We start from the raw sequence: 15165 nt of genomic DNA on the forward strand, positions 1-15165 counted from the left end.
ATTTAACGCAAAAACGAATGACCTCCCTTGATATTTTAGGTCAGCAACGCAATGACTTCGAGACATCCCACTACCAGCTCTTAAATGACAAAACAAGACAGTGTCGAAGATGCCATCTTTAACTATTCAATAATAAGATTTGAGATAATAGGCTATGTCTATTTTTATTTCTGACAACAACATTGTGTATTAGCGGTCTGTCTCACATTCGTATTGGACAATAAAAGCTCAAATGTAATATTTTGAATATGAAAGTATGTGATCTTACCATGGCATGCATTCGACGAACCATCGTCGTTAAATGTGTTTGTGGGGTCAATAACTGCAGCAAATCGGAATCAGCCTTACACAGAGACTTATACAGATGGGCCTGGCTGATATGAGAAGTACACACTCTGAAATGCACATTTTGTAGGCTATTGTTAGCCGCAGAATATACACAGACTTCTGCTCTATAGGCATAAATGACAACAAAAGGTTTATGCTGGGATCAGAGATCAGCTAATACTATATTAGTCTTACAAAGAAGAACGTTTATTCGTCTTGCTTCAAGCCTGCATCCGGATTATTCCTTGAACCAATACCTCCTCTACTCTGCAGCATATAGTCCCCCAGTCCCTGTCGTTGCTGTCCGTCCTCAGCGTTCCAGTTTGATGGGACTTGTCCCACATGGACAGTGTTGCTTTTATGTTAAGATAGGAACTCGACTGCAGTTTTATTAACGACAAGTTTATGAACAATCAAATGGTCCTCGTAAAAATTTATTGAAGGACATAAAAACATGCACCGCCGGCCACTTGCCGAATATACCGCTGTAGTGTGCAAAGTTTCAAGCATCGTAGTAGTTTCAAGCATCCTCCTCATATCTAAAGCATACGTACTCAATTTTGGGAAAACGTATCCCCATAATGCCAATTTATAGTCCGTGCAAACTTTTTTCTTGTTCATATATTACATTACCTAAATTACAATGTCATAGACTATCCAATATTATCCATCCAAAAAGTAGAGTAACTATATTTTCCCGATAAAAAAAGGAATAGCGTTATACAATGAAAAACGCAAAAGAATAAAACGCCTTATGTGTTAGAGAGTGAGTTTAATGATCTATTTTACTACTTAACTATGTCTATACGCGCATGAAACTGGACTACAGATATTGCGCACACTAGACAGAGATTGATTACATCAACAAATAGTGCCTGCGATTTCAAACCTAGCCAACCTTAGTCTGTTTTACGATATATTTGACTATTTGACTTATATTTTATCAACGTCAGGATAGAATACTGTTGAATTTACCTCTAATTCGTCCAGGGGAAAACATCTGAATATGATTCTATAAGACATATATTGTGTAATGCTGTGATAACCCGCGCATTGATCCACTGTGCAATTTTTGAGGGGCAAAATATAATCACGTGTTGCTAAGGCAGCCAATTGCAGCTGGGGAAGCTTTGAGAAATAATTACCTGCGTTGATTGTTCTATGGGTAGATCAAAAAAAAAGTACACACACTCCATATAATAATCGGATGCATGTAAAAGAGAACGGAACCATCGACATGTCGACCACGGGTCCCATAAGTAATTATTATGTGGATTCCTTGATACACCATGAAAGCGAGGATGTTCTTGCGGCTCGATTCTCGGCTCCTGGTTCGCACTCCACCGGCCCTCGTCCAACGTCCCTTATACCGGAGTGTGGTGACTATCCGTCCTGCAGCTTTTCCCCGAAACCTCCCGTGTTTACTACCTCTTGGGCCCCTGTTCACTCCCAGTCCTCAGTGGTTTACCACCCATACAGCCACCAACCTCATTTAGGAACGGACTCAAGGTATGTGCGGTCATGGCTAGAGCCGATCTCGGGGACCATGTCCTTCCCTGGCTACCCAGCCAACGGCAGACACTATGGGCTGAAGCCCGACGCCTTCCAGGAGCATCGAGCCGGTGACTGCCTCGCCTCCAACGGACGCAACTACACGGATTATCTCTACTGCACCTCCGCTGACATTCGAGAAAAGAACCAAACGAACATCCCTTCTCCCGAGACCGAGCTTTTGGCTTCCGGAAAGCATAAAGACGAGAAGCCAGAATTAGACCCAAGTAAGTTCAAGCCCCTTGTTTTACAACCGGGAATGGGGGGTGGGGGGGCGGGGGGGTGTTTGGATGATATTCTGTCTGTGTTAATTGCGTTTGGTTTAGAGCTGGCCTATAGTGTCTCTTTCCCATAATATGCTCTTTCATTCATCTTTTCTTTCCTCGACTGAATCTTCTCTGCTCGGGGGCTACGTTGAGGACTTATAAAGAGACAAACGCTAGTAGGATTGGGCTATAAAACGACGAGCAGGTTATAAAATAGGTCTCAAAAAACAAGTCGGATACAGCCAGTGTGGATGTTGTGAATGTATAGGGACACTGAAATGTAAAATGCTCGTGTCTAAATCAATTAGGTAGCCTATTTTATGTGCCAAATACTTCAACATTGATCGTCATTTTAATCTATTTTGGTGGTCACCATTTTGGTGGTTTATGCTACTATTTTATGTTATGCTAGTATGCCACTAACTCCATAAATAAAATAAAAAATACACTACCTTGAATTAACTTTTAAATATAATCTCAATGAGATATTATGTTGCTATATCAAGCATCAAGTATATCCAGTAAAAGTGGATATTCTCAGAAAAAACACCAAAGAGAAACCCTGATAAATAACTATCATGGCAACACGGGAACACGTGGTGCCTATGTGTTGGTTATATGTTGTCTGTTGTCATAGGCTAAACGTTTTCCATTTCAAGCCAAATTCAGGTATAACGCCAAAAACAACTTGAGGAATGTTTGCAACATATTCGAGGGACTTTCACTACTGACTTGTAAAGGCTTGAACCACAGGCCGTTTTATGGGCCTATAAAGTGAATAAGCCCATTGAGTATTTAACGACGGCATTTCTCAGAAGTCCAAGAAAGAGAAAAGCTGGAAAAGCACCACTAAATGTTGTAGATAGGCCTACATGTTTTGACGTTTGTTGCCTACAGCATTACATTTGCTGATACATACTTTATCTGGAGATACACTAGTTTTGTACTGGAGACCCACGGGACAAGGCTATAGTCTGGGGCCATTGTATGATTGTTGTTTAATTTGTCATTGCTTCAAGTTTATTGCTGACTGATCATGTGTTATTTGCAGATAACCCAGTGGCAAATTGGATTCACGCGCGTTCTACAAGGAAGAAGAGGTGCCCTTATTCAAAATACCAGACTCTCGAACTTGAAAAGGAGTTTTTGTTCAATATGTACCTTACCAGAGACCGTCGATACGAGGTGGCAAGAGTCCTCAACCTCACTGAGAGGCAGGTCAAAATATGGTTCCAGAACCGGCGGATGAAGATGAAGAAAATGAACAAGGAAAAAACCGACGCCAACAAAGAACAATAATAAAGGAATTGTTACAAAAACGTCATCAGACAAAAACAAGCATCAGACAACAGTAAAATAACCACTATTGCCATGGACAACAACAAAGATAAACCAAAATACATCATGCTCACTTCTTAATGTTGGATTTTGGGTTGGATTTAGTTTTTGCATTAACCCCACCTTCCATGTTTGTTGCGAAATATTTTTTTGTTTTATACGCTCTCCTTTCTTTGTCCAGTTTTAAACGAACCCCTTTCCAAGAAAAGAAAACATTCTGCACTTACTTTGAAGATACATGTATGTGTTTCTTTGTTATAAGGGACATTTGAATTCATGATATTTTGGACAAATTAAAAACTGCCCCGAAGTAGGCCTATAAGAAAGAGAATACTTGAATTGTTTTAATTTCTTCACTCCATAATTTATGATGTCCCTGTGAATGTTTCTTCCATGTTTGTTCATTTTCTATGCTATGGGTGTAGTAGCACATTTTATACAGAAAGAGAACATCTGCCGTCATTAACAAAATGTCTGTCTTGCGTCTATGTGGTAACGTAACCGTTTGGTGTACCTATTTGTGCATTTCATATTCAGTCGATTGTATAGGCACGTTTCATTCATTATATACGTGTAGATATAGGCCTACTCAAATATAAACATTACCACGAGGCTCTTGTATTTTCTGTGTTTCTTTTCAGACATGTCTCAAAGTAAAACAAACGTAAATATGGCATGCAATCTTACGACCAATTTAGATCCATATGTAGAACTACATTTTGGAACTTAAAGCGCACGTTTGTGGCGCGTAAAATAGCCAATGTATCGATAATGATGTCAACACAAAGGCAACACGAACCGCATTTGTGTTAATCAGGAGAGAAAGACCTGTAAGAAATGAAATATCCCAATTTCCCTGCACGTTGTGTGGAATATTGGAAGCAGATGGAACGTTTCCTAATCCTCTTTCTAGTATTTGCAAGCAAATCAGAATCTTTAGACTACCACTCTTTAGAGTGTGCCCATAAGTGGGTTATTTTTTCTCTCTCGAATAGATTGATGTAAGTTCGCCGACACATCAAGGTTGTTACTAAATATGATTTCACAAAACGTTTATTTTATCTTGTGCTGTTTTGATACAAATTATATTTGAATGCATGAATTTAAGGTTACCACTTGGTATGCAGAGGCCACCACATCTGTCCACAAACTACCACAGCTAGTTCGCATTGCACTGCGTAAACATCAAAGACATAGCCTATAAATCAAAATGTAGCAGTACAATGTGTTATAGAACAAATAGGAAACGGTCATTACTCATATTTTGGAAAGGAAATAGACATTTATTTCGTGACAAAAACCGCAGAAGACAACTTCATATAAACATTTGGCCAATGAGCCTGTGTCGTCCCAGGCCTAGCCATATGTGTCACGTGTAATAATTTATTTTCCAAAGCAAAAATACTAGCAGCTGCTTATGAAGATATTATTATATTTTTAACCTTTAACCATTGTGTTGAGGCTCCTTTGCGTGTGCGTGAAGCTAAGGAAAAAGTAGTTAGGCTCGCAGGAATTCTGAACAAATCTTGTAGCAAACGCTATAGGCATAGTTTAAACCAACTTCTTCATAAGCGACAGAGTAATTATAATTAATGAATTGTAAGAAACATATTTCGATCCATTCGTCTCGTTTGAAATGTAACAAAATTAAAGTTTCCTAATGTGAAAATAAATTCACGTCTGGCATTTGTTTCCTGGGCTCTTGGCCTAAATTGCCTTTTTGTGATGTTGAACAATATGGACAGGATGTTGTAATTTCAAAGCCCAATCCAGTGTATTTCCGCACAGGACAAAAACGCTGAGTTTACAGCCCTGTTGGAGCTCGGTTGTTTGTCTCAAATTCAGACGAACAAAGCAAACCCGACTAACTGGCTAGACGTCTGGGCTAAATTACTTTATGGTTTTAATGGTGGGACGGTGGGCGATGGTGGACTCGTTCAAAGGGGACTTGCTACAGCTAGTTTGTCTGTTGGGCCCACCGCAAACAAGCCTACTGCCTTCCCCCTGGGCAGGTCTCTCTAAGCACGGGAGAGTGGGCTATATGACCGCAAGAAGAGAGAAAAGCCTGTTCGTTATCTTAAGACAATCCATATGAAGAGAATGTCAAAAACTATTCTGAATAAATAAATAAATACAAGCAAATGCAAAATATTGGAGGCCCTATAAGGATATAGTTTATTTGACAGGTCGTAAAATGCATTTTCAACACATATTTGTGGCCCTATATTGATTATGTATACGACTGCATTTATTACTCCCTCGTGTAAACTACGTCGATTTGATGATAGCATGCGTGGTGCAGATGAATGTTGGTGATCGAACTCAACACTAGATGACACTGTTGACCGACTGTACTGCTATGTGCTGCTGTGCTATGGCCTTGCGTGGTGCACGAATAGGGAGTTGGCTAGGCCAATGTCTGTAGGTCTACTGATGGAATAAATGCAGTTTTCGTAATTCATCACATTTTTAAGAAAAAGGGTTTGAAAGATATGATATAATTGACTGTCTCACTTGTGTAGGTATGGGTACAGAAGACATAGATTATGACTTCGTTGAACCTTTTTATGCGCGTGTGGGGAGCCTATTGTACGCTATTTGTAGGATGGGTCACACATAAATGAACCTACATTTCCCATTCACACATGTTATGTTATGACCTTTCACGTTAGTAGAACGTATACGCCTAATATGTGTAGTAGACTAAGAGCTGGTTTGTATACATGTTAATCAAATATCATTCATTATGCGTGGTTATAAACTATTAGCAACGCATCAAGCTTTTATGTATAGGAGCTAACGTTAGCCGAATCGATTAGGTTGGTTCTGCATATTTGCATCAACATTGAAGGCCAATTAACATTTGGACTGACATTTGAAAACATAACATTTTTCACCTTAAGCGCAATTGAAATCACTTCCTAGCCACGGTTTTTTATGGCAGTTGTGTGGTCTAGTTTTTCTCTGGAGAGGCGTGGACCTTGTACCATAAACCTTGTATCAACCACCCCATACTTAAGAGAACAGCAGACATTTACGTATAAAAACAATGTAGGCCTATCTGAAAAGATCTTCAAACAAGTAAAATGAACAAACGGAGAAAGTTTTTACTTCTACAATTCATTGACAAATAACACTGAATATTTGAATAAGCATTACCCCTAATAACGAACTAACACTAATACCAGATCCTAATAATAACTCATGATAATAATAATATGCTAATAGCTATTGTAATAATAATGTTGTTAACAGCATTTCTAGGCCTACATCAGAAGCATACGATTATAGTCTAATTGTTTCTTAGTCCCTTTCAGTGCTTTTGTTGTTGAAACAGCAATCAGCATATTTATAGACTGTTACAAGTCTGTAAATGTTCTCTGTGGGCCTTTCATATTTTACGATGACGTGTAAAAATCGTCAGTAACACCACAAAACCAACACGAGCGCGCATTCAGGGAGAGGCCATGCTACAACTAAGCTATGCACAACTGAAATAAACACCGCGCTATCGATATCTCCGCTGAAATAATGAGACATCTAATGTAGTCTAATGTAACATTTTATTAACTGAACGTGGCAGATTTACTACTTTTGCTCATAGGTTTAACAGGGTCAGTAGAGTGAGTCGGGTATACAGGCCTCATTTATGTTTGCTCATGCCGGGGTTTCATGGCCTTCTGTAGTTTAAGTGCGCAAGGGACTGGTAAAGCGCTTATAGTTAGCAGGCGTATAGCTCAAGTATGAAAACTTAGCGCTAATGTTGAGCTACAAGGGTTAGACATTTGAATGGGTTTGTGATTTTGTTAAAGATGCCATTATCATTATTATTTCCGTTATCATTATTAAAGGATTATACATTTGTAGTTAGTTATATGTGCTAGGCCTGGCCTGGCCGTTTATAGTTATATAGGCCTTTATTTTTTGTTACCCTGTCATAAATAGCAGGCAGTATAGTGGGCCCTCAAGCAGTGCTATTGTGTATTTATGGTAGGCTAAGCTAACAGCTAACAGCGTCCCTTTTTAAACCATTATTTGATATAAGGAATGGCTCTCAAACTATATACACAGGTTACATATGATGACTTTATTAAGAACAAGGCCTTTTTTAATGTATTTGTTATATATGTGTAGCTTTACAGGGGTGGACTGGACCAAAAATCGTCCCTAGCATTTCTAACAAACTGGCCCATTATTTTCCCTTGAGCCCCCCACATGTCTCATTTTTTTCTACCAGGCCCCCACACTGGCCATATTATCTTCCTTGAGGCCCCCATTATTAGCCAGATTTTTAAAAATCCAAGTTAGACAGGCCCACTGGGCAAAACATGGTCCAGCCCATCTGGCATTTGCCTGAAATGCCAGATGGCCAGTCCGCTCCAGTAGCTCTATGTGTCATAGTAATTTGGCCACAAAGACAACTTGAGAGTTTAGCTTTTTCACATGGTGATCATAGGCATCATATTGAGCTCATTTTTCTTGTTGTAGTAGAATGGTTAGTGCAGGTTGTCTATCATGGTGTATGTACACGCTGACCGCTTGGGTAAAAGATGAGTTGGGGGGGTTGTTGGGAGGGAGGATTATGGTGGGGGTGGTTGGGTGGGAAGCTAAAAAAAAAAGAAGGAGAAAAAAAGAGAAGCGCTTGTGACTGTGTCGGCGGAGCAAGCCAGCTATAACCTTAACACATATCCAAAGCACACGCCATGAGCCGGATTTGAGGCTGAAAAAAGGAAAACTACTGGAGATAGTGAGAAAAACTCGATGAGAAGAGTGTTGGAGCGCGAGAGAGCTGCCTGAGACTGTTTGTCCAAACGGGCAGCGTTTCTCCATCTAGTTCCGGTTTGTCTGTGTTCTGTGTGCGACTGAGAACCTAAACAAAAGGCTGCCACAATCCAGAACGGGGATATTCTACAACGAAGAAACCTTCGCTTGTTTAATGCAAACTAAACAATGAGCTCATATTTTGTTAACCCTCTTTTCTCCAAATACAAAGGAGGCGAATCACTGGAGCCAACTTACTACGACTGCAGATTCCCACAAAGCGTTGCCCGTAGCCACACGCTGGTCTACGGACCCGGGGCAGCTGCATCGGGCTTTCAGCACCCTTCCCATCATGTCCAGGACTTTTTTCACCATGGTACCACGGGGATCTCCAATCCTGGATACCAACAGAACCCCTGCGCGCTGGCTTGCCATGGAGATGCAACGAAATTTTATGGATATGAAGCTCTACCGAGGCAACCGCTTTATGGTACCCAGCAAGAGGCAAGCCTCACGCAATACCCAGACTCTAAATCCTCTAACGGCTCTAACCCCGGAGAAGGACAAGGCCACTTAAATCAGAACTCGTCTCCCAGTATTATGTTTCCTTGGATGAGACCTCACGGTTAGAATTATTTTGTGTACTTTATTTCCCATATGTGCGAGTAACTATGTGTGTTTGTGCGCGGTGTGTGTTTGTGTGCGTGTTTGTGCGTGTGCCTGCGTGCGTAAAAGCAAAAGTAATAATAAGGAATTGAGAATGTCTTTATTTATTGCGTTTTTAGTGCAGCAGAATATACAGGTCAATTGATTACATAGCTATAGCGAGTATACACTATAAACATGAGTTATGTAATCTCAGATCTTATATAAGGTAGCCTGTAATATTAACGTATATGCTTCTAACAAACAACTTAGGTTACCATGTAAATAAATAAAAAGTTGTCTCACTTGACAGAGGTATCGGTGACACGGATAGTGTTTTTCTTGAGAATATCTGTAATGACAAAAAAAATTGAAACCCAGAAACCCAGAGTTATTTGAAGAACCTGAAGTACAACTTGTCCCCATCCCCTGCCATCCTAAATGAAATAGAGACCTACTAAACGGAGTGCCCAAACATTGTATGACCAAATTGTTACTGAAACAAATAAACGATTTGTAATGCAAATATCCTACTTTGCTTCTAAACGTCAGCATTCCACCTGCTATTCATCTCTTCACATGTCCTTGCCCTAAACCAAGCTAACAAGGTAATGTAGGGTGTGATAGAATTGATAATTTAACACATCATGGACTATCGTTTCAAGTGTTTTTAGTGTTATCTTAGAAAAATATTTTAGGCCTAAGATACTTCCTCCGCTATCTGCAGAAGAACGTGTATCTATTGTGTGTGCGCGCGCGCGTGTGTGTGAGTGTGAGAGAGAGTGTGTGTGTGGTTGTGAGTGTGTGAATGTGTGTGTTTGTGTGAGTGTGTGTAGTGCAGTTACCAGTTACATAATTGAAAAAGTAAACGTTACTAAACAGATCATATTTAATTTATACTACAAAATAATAGACATGTGGGAATATATTAGATTTAGTTGTTTTTCCTTGATTTTAAAATAGTAATTCCACCATCAAATTAACTCAGGAAAGTCCAGTCTGTGTTTTTCATTAAGATGATCAAATTACTGTAGTCCTACTAATAATATGTTAAAGACAATATCTAATACATATAAGCTAACCTTATTTACTATTTCATTTAAGCACCAGGGAGGCGGAATGGAAGGCAAACCTACAGTCGTTACCAAACACTTGAACTGGAGAAGGAGTTTCTCTTCAATCCGTACCTTACACGCAAGCGGCGGATCGAGGTGTCCCATGCCCTGAGTCTCACCGAAAGGCAGGTCAAGATATGGTTTCAAAATCGGCGAATGAAGTGGAAAAAAGAAAACAACAAAGACAAGTTTCCGGGCCAGAGAGGAGAGGCGGATGCTGATGCCGAGGCTGAGGCTGAGGAGGAGGGCAACGAGGACGGTGAAGGGGAAGAGGGGGAAGAAAAAGAAGCGGAAGAGAAAGAGAAAGAGGAGACCAAGGAGTGATTTTATGGTCTTTTTATGGTTATATGGCAGAAAAAGTGGGAAAAAAGGAACCATATTGACGATGAAAGGAGAGAAGGAGGCAGAGAGCGTCAACTTTATGGCCACTGTTTTATTAGTCAACAAGGGAAAGGAAAAAAAGATCCCACAGATATTGCTGGCATACTTATGTATGTATTTCTCCCTCTTCACGATGAGTTATATGGATGCAAATTAGTTATTTTGTAGTTTTTTTACTTTTCCTTACAACATTTACATTCGGCAATATTGGATTTAGAAAATGTATCTTATACGTGATCTCTGTATGCGTGATCTCTGTTTAAACGCATGTTTAATGGAGTAGGCTATAGGCCACTTTAGATAATTTATTTGATAAAAAAACGGATTTTATGTCATCTCCTAACAAAAGCATAGACAAACAAATACACATATGCAGACAGGTGCAAGGTACAACAACACTTAACCAATGCCAACTAATCCTGTAAATAGAATTCAAATTCACAATGGACAAATAGTTGCCATTTAAAATCGTAAGCAAAATGTAACTCAACAATATGTTTAATGTTCAATGTCATGACAACAGTGTGACTTCCGAGGAAATAACATTGACTAGCAGGCCCATATGTAAAACACATTTTATTGTTCTTTTCAGTTTTTTAGTATTATACTTCATTGTCATTTGTGGTGAAGAGCCAAGACAAGGATATTTAGTTCTTACTTCAGATAGGATTTTGGTAGGATTACCAGGGACATGCAATCGTTTTAAATCCTTAATAAAGATGCTACCTAAACCTGGGGAAATTGCAATAGAGATTTCTAAATAGAGATTTCATATGATATTGTTTTTATAGTGTTATATTAACGTTATATTATTAAGTTATGTATTATTTACCCAATATATACCTATGCTTGTTTAAGACAATTTGTGAGTCTTAGGAAGACAAAGTTAGCTAAAAGCCAAGTAACCGATTTGGCAAGATTGTACCAGGGCACTACCTACTAAAACAGAACTTTGCCTTTTACTGAATTTGTATTCCATAATAACGGCACTGCTATGTTTAGACTAAAACCTATATTTCCCCCAACAACTAAAACTGCCTATAGAAAACTTACATGACTGTATGATAATAATACCTGCTACAATTAGTCTACAACGATTTTAAAAAGTAAGGCGTGTTATTTTAATGTGCTGGTGATAATACCGTAGTTTTTTTTGCACTGAATATAATCTTAATGTACGTCTTGTTATATTATTGATGTGAACAGTATGCTCGTTTGCTGGTGTTTCTCACGTGAAAGACGGAATTGTGTATCTCCGCCATTGTTGTTAACGTAAAAATACGAATAAACAAGATGGCTCACCATTGTACCTCTTCTTTTATGGCGGTAAGAACTTGTTAACTGAATGACTGAATGACTGAGCATGTCTAGGCTACTGTTTCTATGCTGTCTGTCTACGCTACAGGGAGCAACCCACCATGTACATACAGTATCGATGCCCTACAAAAGCATTTTAGATCAATGAGACACGGTCGATTGTTAGAGTGCCGATAGCCATTAGACATTAGATCTGATGCAACTATTGACACTCATGGTAACATTTGACTTGAAGTTGCACTTGCAGCCTAGCATATTATTCCATAGTGTGCCTCGTCGACGACCAGAAGCTTCTCGGTGTCACAGGGCGACTGCAGAAGTTAGGCTATATGGAATGCAATAGGATACCACAGTTGACTTCTTTCACAGTGTAATGGTAGAAACAGACAAGTCTGCACCCCATTAGTCACTGATATAATTACAACGTTGTTACATATAGTTACAATGTTATCACCACAGCAACTGAAATGATCAGTTGCTATGCCGTTTGTGGCTACTCAATGTGACCCAAGTAATACAACTATTTGCTGGATTCTCAAATTGACTTAGAAATATGTCACTCCTTTTACAAATCGTTTTAAGAGATAGTTCTCCAGTATCATGTATAATCCGATTTGTTGTTCTGTAGGTCTGTTGGTGTCAGTCAACAATCTCAAAACAATTGTCTAATGTTATTGATATCAGTTGAAGCTGTATCAATGAGTAACTATGTCCTGTTCAAAAGCAATCATACTATTTAATGACAAGTTGACATTTACTCTTTGACGTGACCTTATATGAAGTACATCCCTGAAATTAATTATGAGGCACAATACTAGCTTTTTTTTAGGATAAGGAGAGCCTCTCCTATGATTTATATAAAATATTGTAATGAGTAAATGGTGAAGTTTGCTTCAGGGGGGATTATAATGGACAAAGGTATGGGCCTGTTTCCCTGCACACCCTCTCTTCCCAGCCATGTTGTAGCTGCAGCAGAACATGTCATATAGTGGTTGACCATTAGGCGGTGCAAGCCAGTAGTTTGGCCAATGATGCCTATGTGTGTACATTAGTACAAAACTTAAAAGAAACAAAGAACACTTATGCTCACTGCACTTACTGAGGTTAAATATCGTCTATGGCCTCAAAGCCTTCGTCAGAGCTTTCAAATAGATAAACATTAGACACATTTACACATTCCTACATACACTATCTATACAAAAGTATGTGGACACCCCTTCAAATGAGTGGATTTGACTATTTCAGCCACACATGTTGCTGACAGGTGCCTAAAATCGAGTGCACAGCCATGCAATATCCATAGACAAACATTGGCAGTAGAATGGCCTTACTGAAGAGCTCAGTGACTTTCAACGTGGCCCTGTCATAGGATGCCACCTTTCCAACAAGTCAGTTCGTCAAATTCCTGCCCTGCTAGAGCTGTCCGGTCAACTGTAAGTGCAGTTATTGTGATGTGGAAACGTCTTGCAGCAACAACGTGGTAGGCCACACAAGCTCACAGAACGGGACCAGCGAGTGCTGAAGTGAGTAGCTCGTAAAAATAGTCTGTTCTTGTTTGCAACACGAGTTCTAAACTGCCTCTGGAAGCAACGTCAGTACAAAAACTGTTAGTCAGGAGCTTCACAAAATGGGTTTCCATGGCAGAGCAGCCGCACACAATCCTAAGATCCCCATGTGCAATGGCAAGCATCGGCAGTAGTGGTGTAAAGCTCACCACCATTAGACTCTAGAGCAGTGGAAACGTGTTCTCTGGAGGGATGAATCCAGTGCGGTCGGTGCCATTTAAGATGAGGGAGGACAAAAAAACATTTCTTGAGCATGTTTTACAGTACATTACAGTTTTTAATAGGACCGATGGTAAAGGCAAAGTACCCACTCCCTGCCGGATCCTTACAAGGCACCCGACCTTCGTCCTCGATATCTCCGTCTCTTTCTCTTGCGAATGACAGGGATGAGGGCCTTGTCGGTTGTCTGGAGTAAATCCCTCATGTCCGACTCGTTAAATAAATAATTGTCTTTCAATACGAGGTGAGTAATCGCTGTCCTGATTTCTAGAAGCTCTTTTCGGTCATAAGTGACTGTGGCAGAAACATTATGTACGAAATAAGTTACAAATAACACGAAAAGACACACACAATAGCACAAAAAAGGTGACAGTAAAACGTTAGCCTTTCTCTCCGGCTCCATCATGATTATTTTGTACATAATGTTTCTGCCACCATCTCTTATGACCGAAAAGAGTTCTAGAAATCATGACAGCGATTACTCCAAGCACGCAGGGCCAGACGGATTACCAAGACATGTACTCCGTGCATGCGCTGACCAACTGGCATGTGTCTTTACTGACATTTTCAACCGCTCCCTGTCTGAGTCTGTAATACCAACATGTTTCAGGCAGACCACCATAATCTCTGTGCCCAAGAACACTAAAGGTAACCTGACTAAATGACCAGCGACCCATAGCACTCACGGCTGTAGCCATGAAGTGCTTTGAAAGGCTGGTCATGGCCCACATCAGAACCATTATCCCAGAAACCATAAACCCATATCAATTTGCATACAGCCCCAACAGATCCACAGATGATGCAATCTCTATTGCATTCCACACTGCCCTTTCACACCTGGACATAAAGAACACCTATGTGAGAATGCTATTCATTGACTACAGCTCAGTGTTCAATACCATGGTGCCCTCAAAGCTCATCACTAAGCTAAGGACCCTGGGACTAAACACCTCCCTCTGCAACTGGATCCTGGACTTCCTGACGGGCCGCCCCCAGGTGGTAAGGGTAGGTAACAACACATCCACCACGCTGATCCTCAAAACAGGGCCCCTCAGGGGTGCGTGCTCAGTCCCCTTCTGTACTCCCTGTTCACTCATGATTGCATGGCCAGGCAAATCTCCAACACCATCATTACGTTTTCTGATGACACAACAGTGGTAGGCCTGATCACCGACAATGATGAGACAGCCTATAGGGAGGAGGTCAGTGACCTTGTCGTGTGGTGCCAGGACAACAACCTCTCCCTCAATGTGATCAAGACAAAGGAGATGATTGTGGACTACAGGAAAAGGAGCACCGAGCACGCCCCCATTTTCATCGACGGGGCTGTAGCGGAGCAAGTTGAGAGCTTCAAGTTCCTTGGTGTCCACATCAACAACAAACTATCATGGTCCAAGCACACCAAGACAATTGTGAAGAGGGCACAACAAAACCTATTCCCCCTCAGGGGACTGAAATTATTTGGCATGGGTCCTCAGATCTTCAAAAAGTTCTACAGCTGCACCATCGAGAGCATCCTGACTGAATGCATCACTGTCTCTCAAACATCTCAAGGATGATCAATGGAAACAAGATGCACCTGAACTCAATTTCGAGTGTCATAGCAAAGGGCCTGAATACTTATGTAAATGTGATATTTAATTTTTTCATGTTTAATACATTTGCAAAAATGTCTAAAAA

General features: G+C 40.3%; 2 protein-coding genes across 2 annotated transcripts; both read left to right on the plus strand.

Moving 5' to 3' along the window:
• The first annotated feature begins 1367 nt into the window (after window positions 1-1367).
• On the plus strand, window positions 1368-5014 carry hoxc9a (homeobox C9a). The gene is made up of 2 exons (XM_042303695.1): window positions 1368-2105; window positions 3196-5014. The coding sequence occupies exons 1-2, from the start codon at window positions 1535-1537 to the stop codon at window positions 3441-3443; spliced, it is 819 nt and encodes a 272-aa protein (XP_042159629.1). The 5' UTR covers window positions 1368-1534; the 3' UTR covers window positions 3444-5014.
• A 3086-nt stretch (window positions 5015-8100) lies between these two features.
• Window positions 8101-11681, plus strand: hoxc8a (homeobox C8a). Its single transcript, XM_024383991.1, has 2 exons — window positions 8101-8868; window positions 9993-11681. Exons 1-2 carry the CDS (start codon window positions 8433-8435, stop codon window positions 10325-10327), a joined length of 771 nt encoding a protein of 256 aa, XP_024239759.1. The 5' UTR covers window positions 8101-8432; the 3' UTR covers window positions 10328-11681.
• Window positions 11682-15165: the final 3484 nt, after the last annotated feature.

This window comes from Oncorhynchus tshawytscha, linkage group LG22, assembly GCF_018296145.1.
Source record: "Oncorhynchus tshawytscha isolate Ot180627B linkage group LG22, Otsh_v2.0, whole genome shotgun sequence".
Classification (NCBI taxonomy): domain Eukaryota; kingdom Metazoa; phylum Chordata; class Actinopteri; order Salmoniformes; family Salmonidae; genus Oncorhynchus; species Oncorhynchus tshawytscha.